This window comes from Nycticebus coucang, chromosome 15 (genome assembly GCF_027406575.1).
Source record: "Nycticebus coucang isolate mNycCou1 chromosome 15, mNycCou1.pri, whole genome shotgun sequence".
NCBI classification, from domain to species: domain Eukaryota; kingdom Metazoa; phylum Chordata; class Mammalia; order Primates; family Lorisidae; genus Nycticebus; species Nycticebus coucang.
The window spans coordinates 67,590,390-67,604,559 of record NC_069794.1 but is presented as its reverse complement, the minus strand read 5'-3'; the positions used below and the strand labels follow the sequence as shown (position 1 = coordinate 67,604,559).

Below are 14,170 nucleotides of genomic sequence, written 5' to 3'. Positions count from 1 at the left end.
GATAGTTAGTCTCTTCCTTTGAATTCTAATGGGTTAAGAGCAACACATCTATATAAATGGCTAACGTCAAAATACATAACTGATATTAAGCATATTTGCGTAGTGTTCACAGAACTAGATCTTAAAAATATATCATCTATAACAAGAAAAGAGGCCAAAACATTAAGTATTAAATGTGGGTACCTAAAAGTAAGAATTACTTTTAAGTGAAGGACAAAAACGGTTTGCATGTTCAGATCCTTTTCCCAATTTTTTGAATGGATTGTTAATTTTCATTAGTTTGCTCTAACAAATTTCTTCCTATAAAGAAATCTGCCATGTAACTACTGTGTAAGTAGTGTTATGCTATGGTAATTCATATGTATAATAGACTGATATTTTCTTTCTAATTTATGGTGTTCTTTAACAAAATCATCTTAGTCAAACCTATCTTTGTCCTTAAAACTCTAGACTTCAGGTGATACTCAGCCTTTACTATTTTACTATGACTTTTTAACGCTCTCATTTTTTCCTAGAACTCATACGGTGCTATTTTATTTTATTTTTTTGCAGTTTTTGGCCGGGGCTGGGTTTGAACCTTCCACCTCCGGCATATGGGGCTAGTGCCCCACTCCTCTGAGCCACAGGCGCCGCCCCGATGTTATTTTTTAATGGAGTCTTTTTTTTACTGAAATTATTGATCCAGTTGGAATTTAGTATAAAGAATAAGTCAGCTTTTCTCTCTCTCTCCCCAATTTTCTGCCATCATGGTGTGTATGATCGACTCTTTTTATTTTTTGATCGACTCTTTTTCTTACCATGTCTTCTCAAAAGGCTCTCAGAGTCAAGCAATTTCTGGCCAAGAAACAAAAGCAAAATCATTCCATTCCCCAGTGGATTTAAATGAAAACTGGTAATAAAATTAGGTACAACTCAAAGAGGAGATACTGGAGAAGAACCAAGCTGGGACTATAGGGAACAGCACATGAAATGGAACACATATTTGTGCTGTATCAAGGTCACTATATTCAAGCTGAAAATGCCACTACTGGATAGTCAGATATATTTCATTGGGAAAATGTTTTTTCTTTGTTTATATGCTCTGTAATAATAAGCAGTTCAATAATAAATATGTGAGACCTTTTAGTTGAAAAAAAGACTAAGTCAAAGACCATCTCTTCTTCAAACTGCTATCTGGATGACCCACTAACATTTATTGTATTACCCGTATTTTTCTCTACTAATAAAGTGCTGAAATTATCATACGTTAAGTTCCACTAGGTTTGGAGTATTTTGAGTCTATTTCTGAGCTCATCTCATAATTACAGAAATGCAAACTAAACAAGATACTAATTTTGACTTATTAAAAGTTTAATAATAATTTGGCTTTGGTGAAGGTATGGGGAAATTTGTACTACTAATAGGAATGCAAATTAGGAAGGGAAGACAGTTTTTCCTAGAAATGAAATTGCTAAGTTGTAAGTATAATCCAAATATATATTCCTGTAGGTGAACATATTTGTAAGGACATTCTCTGAAAACCTATTGGGATTTTTGCTGGAATGGCATTAAATTTATAGATTTTTCCCCCAGGAAAACTGCATGTGACATGTTCAAGTGTTCCTTTACAGCCTATATTAAAGTTGTGCAACCTTTTGCTTTGTTTTTGTCTAACTCCTGTACATTGTCTATTAAGTTTATTTCTAAGGTATTTTATACTATTTCCTGTTGCTATAAATTGAATGGTTTTTTCTGTTACATTTTCCAGTTGATTATTGCTGATACAGAAATTGTCTTATTTTATGAGATTGACACCAGTTAACAGAAAAAGCTAAGTAGGAAGTCATTTTTAAATGATACATATAATTCTTTAAAACACTTTACTTAAATTAAAAAATAATAGAATGTATATTGATTTGAAAATTTATGTAGGGTCAAGGTTCTTTTTTTGAGTTCCAAGTTGTTTTTCTTCTATAAACCACACCAATAATGTGTGTTCAATGACTTTCATTATGTGTAGAGTGAGGACTAAAGACATCTGCAAAGAAATACAATCAGACACTCAGCCTTTTCAGTTTTTTTATGTTTTCCCCCTCACATATTTTACATATCTAACTCAACAATACTCTTAGTACCTTGCCTCTAAGTCATTTCAAAGCACCAAATTTGATTTTTAAAAATACCTTTTTGATTTGCACTTGTATTTTAAAACATTACATGGGCAGTGCCTGTGGCTCAAAGGAGTAGGCCGTATGCCGGAGGTGGGGGGTTCAAACCCAGCCCCGGCCAAAACTGTAAACAAAACAAAACATTACACTAATATGTACAACCAGCAAATATAAATCTGGGAGCAAACACTTTTAAACTTTTAATATGCATACAATTTCGTTATAGGGAACAAAAGAACTCAAGTGCATCAGTGAATAGCTTTCTAGCCACAAGCCTTCAGCTTCTAGGACCATCATCAGAGAGCAATTCTTCTCTACCTCCACCTCGCAGTAATGAGCACAAGGCAGAAAGTCAGTAAATGTTTATTGAAAATAACTGAATTTTGTCCCAGCTACTTGGGATGCTGAGGCAAGAGAATCACTTAAGCCCAGGAGTTGGAGGTTGCTGTGAGCTGTGTGATGCCATGACACTCTACCGAGGGCCATAAAGTGAGACTCTGTCTCTACAAAAAAAAAAAGAAAAAAAAAGAAAATAACTGAATTTTGGATAATAAACAATGCTAAAAGATGTTAAATTTGCTAATCACAGAAAAAACTTGTTCTAATTATTTAAAAAAGTTTTTGTATAAAAGTTGGCACAGTACTATATATAACTGCAAATAATCTTTAAATGAATGCAGATGAAGCTAAAATGAAGCATGGTTGTTATACTATTTTAATCTACAGCTCGGCATAAACCTCTAAAAGATTAAGTAAAATTTCTGCCATGTTAGAATCCAGTGTTTCCAAAATGTCTATCTTTATATTTACATAGATTATAGATATACACACATACATATATAAATAATATTCTTCTTTGCTTAATCTTCACATAAACTATGAATCCAGTTTCTTATTTTATGTTAGTAAGAAGAAAAGAGGCCAGGTATGGCGACTCATGCCTGTAATTCCAGCACTTTAGGAAACCAAGGCAGGAGGATTGCTTGAGGCCAGGAATAAAGACTAGTCTGGGCAACATATCAAGACCCCCATTTCTACAAAAAATAAAAAAAGTAGCTGGGTGTGGTGGTGTACACCTATAGTCTCAGCTATTCAAGAGGCTGAGGAAGATTACTTTAACCTAGGAGGTCGAGGTTGCAGTGAGCTGTAATCGGGCCACTGCATTCCAGCCTGGGAGAGTGAGACTGTTTCTTACAAAAAAGAAAAAAGAGAGGGCGGTGCCTGTGGCTCAAGGAGTAGGGCGCCGGTCCCATATGCCAGAGGTGGCGGGTTCAAACCCAGCCCTGGCCAAAAACCACACACAAAAAATAATAATAAATAAATAAATAAATATTAAGAAAGAAAAAAGAGAAAGAAAAGAAAAATTGGGAGCTACCTGTTACTTTAGGAAAACCTGACTAGAAGTCAAGAAGCTAAGGTTCTAGTTCTTGCTGTTAATAATCAACTATGGTTAGCAGTTTCAGTACTCAGGGGTACTCGAGTGACTGACTGGAAGAAAGAAAATGAACAGCAAGTTGTAATGGGTGTAAGGCAGATTTGTATTCTTGAGTTTTAGAATCTAATGCTACCTCCAACATTAGAGGGTATTAAGATTAATATGTCTAATGTGTAAACTACTACACAACCTAACTCAGAAATAGACATGGCTTTTATAAGCAAAGCCTGTGTCTATTTGAATATTTAAATTTGCTATACATTATCAATGCTAAAAAGGTGTATCAAATGTATCCATCTTTATCTGGCTATATCAAAGCACAGGCATTCTATTTGGTCAAGAAAACAAAACAGAAATCTTACTGTCCCATGTCTTCTTGTAATTTAACCTTTATCTCCATAAAATTAACATATTATAACCTACTTAATCTAGGTGTATAATGGTATCTTTTTAGCATTTTACATTCAAAACGCATTTTTGTTTCATTTTGTCCTGAAAAACATCCATAACGTCAAAAAGGCACATAATACCCATTCTAAAGTTCAAGGCACACTGTGCTCACGGAAATCAAGGATTTCAAATCTCAAGATCACAGCAATTTCTAGTGTCCCTCTATGCATGCACTCATTGAGCTGCATTCTTTCATTTGACGAATGTATAAGGAATTGGGTTGGGTACTTCTAGTGAGGACCCAGCTCCTACTTCTGGTTTTATCTTTCCTCATCATATAATCACTTTGTAATCCTAGGCAAGTCTTAACTTCTCTGAAAATTTCACTTTCTTGATCTGTAAAATGGAGATAATAATGTATGTTCTTTCTGTCATTCAAAATTAGTGTGAAGATTAAATTAGATAGAAAACTAAGTGCTGAATACAAATTTAGATTTCTAATTTAATACTCTTCTTTTATAAATTATGACAAGTTGAATTATTTGCTCAAGGTCACATTAATTTTTTTTTTTTTTTTTTAAGAGATGGTATCTAGCTATGTTCCTAAGGCTGGACTTGAACTCTGGGCTCAAGTGATTCTCCTAACTTCAGCCTCCCAGGTAAGTGGGACTATAGGCATGTACCACCATGCGCAGCTTCATATTAATTTTTAGTATCTGGGATTAGAATCCAGGTCACTTAACAACTAGTCGGATGGTCTTTTCTCTATATCTCACTGCTTCTAAAGTATGTGAAAATTTTCTGACAAAGATAACTCACCCAGATTTTCTCAACTAAAATTTTATGACCAAATGAAATCCTTATGCCCCAAGGCTTAGGAATTTAGTGTAGCATTAGCATCCTTTAAGGATGAAGAAAATGGTCGCTCAAATAATTTTCTGTTTTCCACTGAGAACAGTAACATTACTATATTAAAGGAACAACACATTAAGACATTATTACCAGGAATAGTGCTAGCTTTCAAGTCCTGAAATGTGACATTTTTCTTTAACTGTAAAGGCTAGCCTTCATTAGATATCGTCTCCTCAAGAGGCCCTTTGTTGAACTGGTAGACTCACATCTCTGCACTATATAAATGTCTATTGTTATATTTTGTTTTGCAATTGTATGTTTTTAATCATAATTATATGAATATGTTTTAAAAGCAAGGCAAATTATGTTCTGTGGAAGTAAAGAAAAGGAATTAATGAAATTGAGAGGATTCCACAGAAAAATGTGAGAGGATTTTAAGAGATGTAGATGAGCAGAAATAGGACAAAAAAATAAGGAAGAAGAGGCGACTCTAGTACAGGCAGAGATAAGTACACTTACTCAAGTTCTTAATGTTTCAGCACAATAACATTCTGGCTACTTTTTGTTGTTGTTGTTGAGACAGTCTCACTTAGTCACCCTGGGTAGAGTGTTAGGGAGTCATTCTCACAGCAAAACCTCAAACTCACGGGCTCAAATGATTCTCTTGTCTTAGCCTCCTGAGTAGCTGTGACTACAGGTGCCCACCACCACTCCCAGCTAGGTTTTCGATTTTTAGTAGATAAAAATCTTCTTGCTTAGGCTGATCTCTAACTCCTGAGGTCAGGGCAATCCACCCGCCTTGGCCTCCCAGAGTGCTAGGATTATAAGTGTTAGCCGCACCTGGGCCATTCTTGCTACTTTTAACCTTCTTTACCATTTCTTGAACCTGCTTCAGCCATCATGTCATTGTCATCCACTTTCACTTGGCTATAATCATCATTTGTCACACTTTAAATCTTTCCTCTTCTACACCTACCCAACTCTACACAACCGATTCAACTCTTTGAACTCAGGTAAATGACTCATCCTTCAGTAAAAGTAACAAAGTATTGTTTGCAATAATGACAAGGTAGATCTCCTTTAAATGGTATCAATACTTATGGTAATACCTAGAATTTAATAAATTTTTCTCGTAGGCTAAAAGATATTTTTATAAAAAGTAAGTGTTATGTCAACACAAATTACACATGTTCTGTTCACTAACTGAAGGTCTGTTAATTTCTAAATCTAAATAGAAAACTTATAATGAAGGTCAAAAGAACCCTAAATTGCTTTTTTCATAAATGTGAATTAGAGATGGAAAAGGTCCTTCAAAGATTTGCAGGTCACCATGGCAAACATTTGTAGCATTCACATAAATAAGTTTGAATAATTTTTCTCACATTTTAAAACGTCATTGTTCTATACTTGCCTTATGAACTTGAACAAATTAATTTCTGTTTAAGTTTTGTATACAATATCATCCAATATTTTTGTACATGCCTTATTCTTAATGTTATTTGCAGTATATCTCCAATTACAGTCTTAAAAACAAATTATTTATTTTTTGAAATAGGCTTTTCCTGTCATCCAGGATAGAGGACAATGGCATAATCATAGCTCCCTGCAAAGTCAGATTCCTAGACTCAAGTGATCCTCCTGGCTTAACCTCCCAAGTAGCTGGCACTATAGGCCTGTACTACCATACTCAACAAATTAAATTTTTTTTCTTTTTTAGAGACAGGGTCTCACTATATTGTCCAGGCTGGTCTTGAACCCCTGGCCAACTGGGTTTATCCAAAAATAATCCTTCTATTTCAGCCTCCCATACTACAGAATACAGGTGTGAGGCACTGTGACTGACTGGCCTTTAAAACTTTTTTTTTTTTTTTTTGAGACAGGGTTTCACTTTGTAGCCCTCAGTACAGTGTCTTCGTGTCATAGCTCACAGCAACTTCAAACTCTTGGGCTTCAGCAATTCTCTTGCCTCAGTCTCCTGAGTAGCCTGGCTATTTTTAGAGATGGAGTCACACTCTTGCTCCAGCTGGTCTCAAATTCCTGAGCTCAGGCAATCCACCTGTCTCAGCCTCCCAAAGTGCACTATTATAGGCGTGAGCCACTCCACCAGCCAAAACTTTTAATAAAAGAATATCTTAATATTTTAGCGAATTCTTCTTTGATCAATTTTATAGCAAAAACCATGGTATCTCATTTTGGAAGAGAGAGGTCTTTTAAAGAAGTATGCTATAGAAATATCACAGAAAGACTTTAAAGAAATATTTAATATTTACAGTATAGCAAAATACTTAAAAATTCTTTTATTATGAGATTCTTGACTTAAGTAAGAATATTTCTTGTACATGGTTTTTGTACAACCTGGTTTCAAATCAGAAATCTTTAAACATAAAGAATAAAAAGTGACTCCTTGATTTATTATGCCTAAGATGAAAAAAATCCAACCTGGTAGTTTAAGCATTCCAAGTATTCAAAGAATCAGGTCAGATATAAAAGCAGGAAGGGACCTTTGTGCAATCCAGCTCCCTTCTTCTTAGAGCAAAGGAACCAGAATCCTAGAAAGGTCAAGTGATTGCATACCAACCTTCTGTGAGCCTCTGCCTGCTGCTCTTTACACAACACTTTCACATTAACTTACCTTTAATTACAGATTTATATTTTATGCCTACATACACAATTATTGATTTCATTCATAAAGAATCTACATTAACTACTAACACAGAGAAAAACTTCCAAAGTATTTCAGGGATACTTCCAGATACTTCAGGGAAACAGCCTCAAGATTTACTAATCCTTCTCTTCTTGAGATCTGTGTTTCTTATCTGTTTTCAGTCACAGTGCTGTTTGAGCATCTCATAAAAGTCTCCAGAGGGGGGAAATATACACAACAGGGGTTCCAGAGATTTCAAGGGCCCCCATGAACATCCTTTGAACTAGATTGTCACATTTACCACAGCATTGAAACAAATTACCTCATACAATTAATCCACTAACAAATAATATGTTTTCATAGAAAAATGTCCCAGAATCGCAAAATTTAATTTTTTTGCTTTTTGCATTTATTGCAATCAAAATGAATAATTTTTAGAATAATAAATATGACTAATGTTTAGCATAATTTCTCTTATATTTCTCATATGTGCATTTTAAATTGCTTACTCTTCCACACTGACTTGTCTTCTAAATTTTTTATTAAGGTATATGATGTACATTTAATAAAATGCTAAAATCTTAAATGTTTAGTTCTACCAGTTTTGATAGTATGCTCACTTTAAAAATTATAAATTGCTTGAAATTTTTTTTAGAAGCAAGAAGAAAATAAGTAACTATTTTGTTAATTCATTTACGAATTGACTCTGATGATGGGGGGGGCGGGACTGAAAGAGGGTAGGACTAGAAATGAGGAGAGAAGTTAAGACATTATAACAATCACATAGATAAGAGTAGCTGGGTTTATCCAAAAAGGTGGCAGTGAGAAGGAAGAGGAAAGGGCAGGATAAAACTGATATTGCTATCAAGGACAGAAATAGCCAGTATTAAAAATAGAAAGGAAGAATGGCTAAGGAACTAACCTTACCTATTACTCACTAATATACTGATAATAATGAAAAGCTCAATTCAATAAATGATGACCTGCCAATTTTTAAGCATCAATAACTCAAATATGAAAAACTATAGACGAACAGTTAAGTGAGCAACAAGTCAAGCGACTGAGGACGTAAGGTCCAATGAGGAATACATTTTCTTTGACTAAAAAATTGTCATATTCAAAATGAAAGTAAAAGTAGTCAAGGTCAGGGCATATATTTTATGATTTAAAGATGAGTAAAAAGATTATCAATTCGAAAGTACATTACTAAGATTTTTCCTTTTTCTAAAATAACTATCAACAAAAAAACTTTTCTCCAATGAAAATACAAGGTTATTAACCTCTCCTTTATTCATTACTGCTCAAAGTTTCTACCAGCCTTCTAATATGAATATGCAAATACCTTTTTTTATACCAGATAGGATAGAAAGAAATTCAGCCCATCAATGGTTTAAGTTTATTCAGTCATTAAGTAATACTCATCTTTTTTTTGGCTTTTGATTACAGATAAATTTCTTAGTCAAAACAATAGAAATATATTACAATTGATTAACAAATGAAAGTTGCTGAGCATGGGAGAGTAGTACAAAATAATAGCATACGACTGAAATATGTTAGTTTTAAATTGGCTAAGTAACTTATAAGGGAAAAATAAATTGCTCTTAAGTTCCTTAAATGGTAGTTAAAAGGAAGAGTTTCAGCCCAAACTGGATAAAATTAAAAAATAGTAACATTGGAAATTTTTGCCCTAAAAAATTAAATTAAAAAAGTAAAAAATAATAGCAGTAAAACACAACTGGATCCAGTCTTTTCCAAAAACAATGATAGTTTAAAACAAGAAAAACATGTATCTCAGAGGTCATGTTCTTAATCTTTGAGGAAATAACATCTACATTCACCTACTCTTGCCCTATATATACTTTCTTCTGATTTGGGGGGCTTTAAAATATGAATATACTTTAATATAAATATACACAGAAATCACTCAGAAACTTTTAAATGGAGACAAATTTGAAATATATTCCAATATATAGTTAATGTCATATTAAGGGGATTAAGGAGATTAAGGGAAGAGCTAGGATGGGGGTGGAAAGAAAATTATTGACCTAAAATTTGGCCAAAACTTAATCAACTTAGGAAGAAAAAAATCATTTTGCTTAAAAAGATGTAACTTCATTTTGTGCTTAAATTCTTGGGTAAAGTAAGATTAATGACATTAAAACATTCATGGTGCTAATGATTAAAACATTCTTAAATTTAGTCTTTGGTAAAAGGGATAATTTAAAAATTGAAGCAGCTCTAAAATATTAATTCAATTTAATAGTAAAGAAAAAAAGTTAGAAAATTGTTTATCAAAAACTAAAGAGACTCAGAGATTAGCACTACTCCCAGTCATACCAATTAAATTAAATCATGACAGTATAGGAAAAACAGAAGCCAAGAGTGGCAGAACGACCACTGGTCTCTCAGACAAATCCTTTTATACCCAAAGGGTAAAAGTCTTTTTTTCACAGTCATTAAACAGTTCCTTACAATGCTATATTAAAATATCAATAACATTTCAATTTATAAATCCATACCCACATACATTTTATTTCTTAAAAAAATCACACCCCAAACACAAAAGCATTTGAATAAACTAAAAACAGGTTTAATACCGATTTTTTTTTTTTTTTGGCTTTCAATTATCACTACCAAAATGAAACAAAAATAACTCCAAAAAATTATCAGCACCCCAGAAATCATTTCTGCACAGAAAGAGTTAATAGGCAGTCGGCTGGCTCAGTCTGTGACCATTTGCAAGCCTCCTAGGTATATTCCCAGCAGACATTATCAGATTAAAGGAACTGCGAACAAACTGGGCTGAAACCTTTCTTTGTCCAAACCCAGCCTCTTCTTCCTGTGATGTCATACTACAAATCTAGCAAGCCTTTCTTTTTCGCTTCAGAGAAAGCCCTTCTAATACAGCTGGCAACTAAGGAAAGGCCTCAATTCAGCAAGAGCTAACACGCTTAGGAATTTATTTCAGAAAACATTCTTCTGCTTACCACCATCTGGGATCCACTGCAAGAAAACCAAAACAGAAAACTTCATTTAAAAGGAGCAAGACGGAAAGGAGGACAAATTGGGAATGTTTAAATCTCTGAAACTCTGCACTGAAAAGCATAAGATTGATAACTCAAGCTTAAACATTCCGGAGGAGTGCAGAAAAACTTTAACTTTGGAATATTCATCTTGACTACTGAAATGCAAGTTTATAAGACGAGTTGTCTTATTCCTGCCACGGAACGCAGCTTCTCTTTAAATTTATAATCCTATGGGTTGCTTCATTGACTACATTTTTTAAAGGCTGCTCGTCAGTTAACTAAATCCTGGATTCACGGATTTTCTGGAGACATCAAAATGAGAATACTTTCTGGTTGAAGAACCAAGTGGAAACTTTACAACAAACTTCATGTTTCCTTTGGAGATTTCAAAGAAAAAGGAACTATTTGTAAAACCACTCAAAGATCCATAATTTGCGAATAAGTTGGAGGTTATAGTAGTCACAATCTGAATACCAAAGGGGACTGCTGCGAACAAAAGGACTTCCACGGTGAAAACTGGCCGTGCCTTTATGATGGTAAGCAGTAATAGCTCCAATTGCTCCTATGATGACTCCTTTAAATACACTTTGTACGGGTGCATGTTCAGCATGGTGTTTGTACTTGGGTTAATATCAAACTGTGTGGCCATATACATTTTCATCTGCACCCTCAAAGTACGAAATGAAACTACAACGTACATGATTAACTTGGCAATGTCAGACTTGCTTTTTGTTTTTACTTTACCCTTTAGGATTTTTTACTTTACAACACGGGATTGGCCATTTGGAGATTTACTTTGTAAAATTTCTGTGATGCTGTTTTATACCAACATGTATGGAAGCATTCTGTTCTTAACCTGTATCAGTGTAGATCGATTTCTGGCCATTGTCTACCCATTTAAGTCAAAGACTCTAAGAACCAAAAGAAATGCAAAGATTGTTTGCATTGCTGTGTGGTTAACTGTAATGGGAGGAAGTGCACCAGCAGTTTTTTTTCAATCTACCCACTCTCGAGGTAACAATACCTCAGAAGCCTGCTTTGAAAATTTCCCACAAGCCACATGGAAAACGTATCTCTCAAGGATTGTAATTTTCATCGAAATAGTAGGGTTTTTTATTCCTTTAATTTTAAACGTAACTTGTTCTAGTATGGTGCTAAGAACTTTAAATAAGCCTGTTACATTAAGCAGAAGCAAAATAAACAAAACTAAGGTTTTAAAAATGATTTTTGTTCATCTGGTCATATTCTGTTTCTGTTTTGTACCTTACAACATTAACCTTATTTTATACTCTCTTATGAGAACACAAACATTTGTTAATTGCTCAGTAGTGGTGGCTGTAAGGACAATGTATCCAATCACTCTCTGTATTGCTGTTTCAAACTGTTGTTTTGACCCTATAGTTTACTACTTTACATCGGATACAATTCAGAATTCAATAAAAATGAAAAGCTGGTCTGTTAGGAGAAATGACTCCAGATTCTCTGAAGTTCAAAGCACAGAGAATTTTATTCAACACAACCTACAGACCTTAAAAAGTAAGATATTTGACAATGAATCGACAATATAAGCTGCCTGAAGTAAGACAACGAGGACTTCACTGGGACAGAACTTTAAAGTTCCTTCCAACTTTGGGGAGTGTTTTCTTGGACAAGCTATTTCTCCACTTCCTAAAGAAAATTAACACATGGACATTTTAAAGTACATTTTTAGTACAAAGAAAATCTGTATTCAATGTAAGCATTAAAATATATTCTATTATTGTATACATTCCATTTTTCTGAGCCATTTTGATTTTTTCTTCATTAAAAAAATCTCTTAAAACGTTACTGAATGTCTAAAAATGACTATTTAAATCAAGTGGTATTTGTGTTGTCATTGGTGCCTCTTTATATTAAATGATAAAAATACACATGTGGCATTATTTGAAATTGCAAAAGTCTGGAAACTACCTAGATGTTCAATCTTAGAAGACTGGTTAGGCAGTGCCTGTGGCTCAGCGGGGAGGGTGCCAGCCCCATCTACCCAGCGTGGCAGGTTTGAACCCAGCCCCAGCCAAATGGCAACAAAAAAATAGCTGGGCGTTGTGACAGGTACCTGTAGTCCCGGTTACTCGGGAGGCTGAGGCAAGAGAATCGCCTAAGACCAGGAGTTGGTGGTTGCTGTAAGCTGTGACGCTATAGCACTCAACTGAGGGTGATAAAGTGAGACTCTGTCTCTTAAAAAAAGAAGACTGGTTAAGTAGACTGCAATACAGACACACAATGTAGTACTATACAGCTGTCATAGTGAGAAAGATCCCTATGAAGGGATAGAGTGATTTACAGAAAGTGATGTTAAATCAGTGGTTCTCAACCTTCCTAATGCCGCAACCCTTTAATACAGTTCCTGTGGGTTGCGACCCACAGGTTGAGAACCGCTGTGTTAAATGAAAAAGCAAAGTATAAGAGAGCATGCAGAGTATGCTATCCTTTGTGTAAGAAAAAAGCAAAATAAGAAAACATACATATAAATGCTTATTTTTATAAAAACAGTCATAGGACTATACTCTAACTATACTATTTTCTATAGTTTTGACTTGGGGAGTATGTTAACATTGTACGCCACAAGTTGACAAACTTTTCCCTCCAGGGGCAGAGAGCAAATATTTTAGGCCTGCTTGATGTATAAAGGCCTGTGGGCTGTGCATGCCTCCTGGTTTACATAGTCCAAAAACTAAAGCCAGTAGCAATGGACAAAAATAAAAAAATAAATACACCCTAGAACTTCATTTCTTTAAGTGCCTAGCACCTAACTGGTCTCAATAATTATCTGTTGAATGAATAAATCTTAACAATACATTAAAAGGAGGACATCAGGTCTAATTAGGTCTTTGTTACAAGCTAGTGTAACTTTAGGTAAGTCATTTACTCTTTCTATGTTGACCTCTTCATCTTTAGCTAAGGGTTTTAGACCAGATAATTCGTAAGGTCCTTTCCATGCCCTGTGATTTAATTTAGTCACTTACGACTTCATCCATTCTTTCCTTGTAATAACCACTATCATATTGGGACTACTGCAACTAGTCTGTCACTCAGCCTGCCTCCTAGTTTCTTCCCTTCAACCCCCACCCCCCACCCCAAGACAGCTTAAACAGTTCTGCTATTAAAGCACTGCTTTATGGGTGTCACTTAATGTCTGGTTTTATTATAAAAGCTGTCAGATGTCCCACTGCCAGAAGGATAAGTCCAGTTTCCAAGTTCAAAGTTCTCCAAAATATAGCCCCAACCTACTTAATATTTTGGTTCCTCGCCCACCCCTGTTTATCAAGCTCACTCTACCCCTCTTCTTTGTTAAAATCCTTTTCATGCTACAAGGGTCAGTTCAACTTCTATACTAAAATAAAATATTCTTTGATAGTACTTATTGTCTGTAGTACTTATCCGATATGTATTTACTGTCTGTTAACTGTCTTTTATTTTTACAATGGCTTATGTCTTATCTTCCTAACTAGATACACCTAGCTCCTTGAGGAAAGGGATTATGTTTTATACCTCGGAATGGGCCTATATTGGATCAAAATGGAGTAGAGATTGGAAGAAAGGGGCCTTGAGTTAAGAACACACTAACTGACATTTGCCCACTAGACTGAAGGTAAATCTTTAATAACCAATACCTGTTTACTCACATAGTACCTCC

General features: G+C 34.6%; 2 protein-coding genes across 7 annotated transcripts in view; one reads left to right on the top strand and one right to left on the bottom strand.

Annotated features, from left to right (window-relative positions):
* RB1 (RB transcriptional corepressor 1) overlaps positions 1–14,170 on the bottom strand; it is a 181,117-nt gene that overhangs the window by 57,015 nt on the left and 109,932 nt on the right. The window lies entirely within an intron of this gene.
* On the top strand, positions 10,357–12,402 carry LPAR6 (lysophosphatidic acid receptor 6). The gene has a single exon (XM_053563135.1). It carries the CDS (start codon positions 11,025–11,027, stop codon positions 12,060–12,062), a length of 1,038 nt encoding a protein of 345 aa, XP_053419110.1. The 5' UTR covers positions 10,357–11,024; the 3' UTR covers positions 12,063–12,402.

Bases quoted from the DNA above. Each gene is read 5' to 3' on its own strand.
- LPAR6 (XM_053563135.1), top strand. From the start codon at position 11,025: ATGATGGTAAGCAGTAATAGCTCCAATTGCTCCTATGATGACTCCTTT.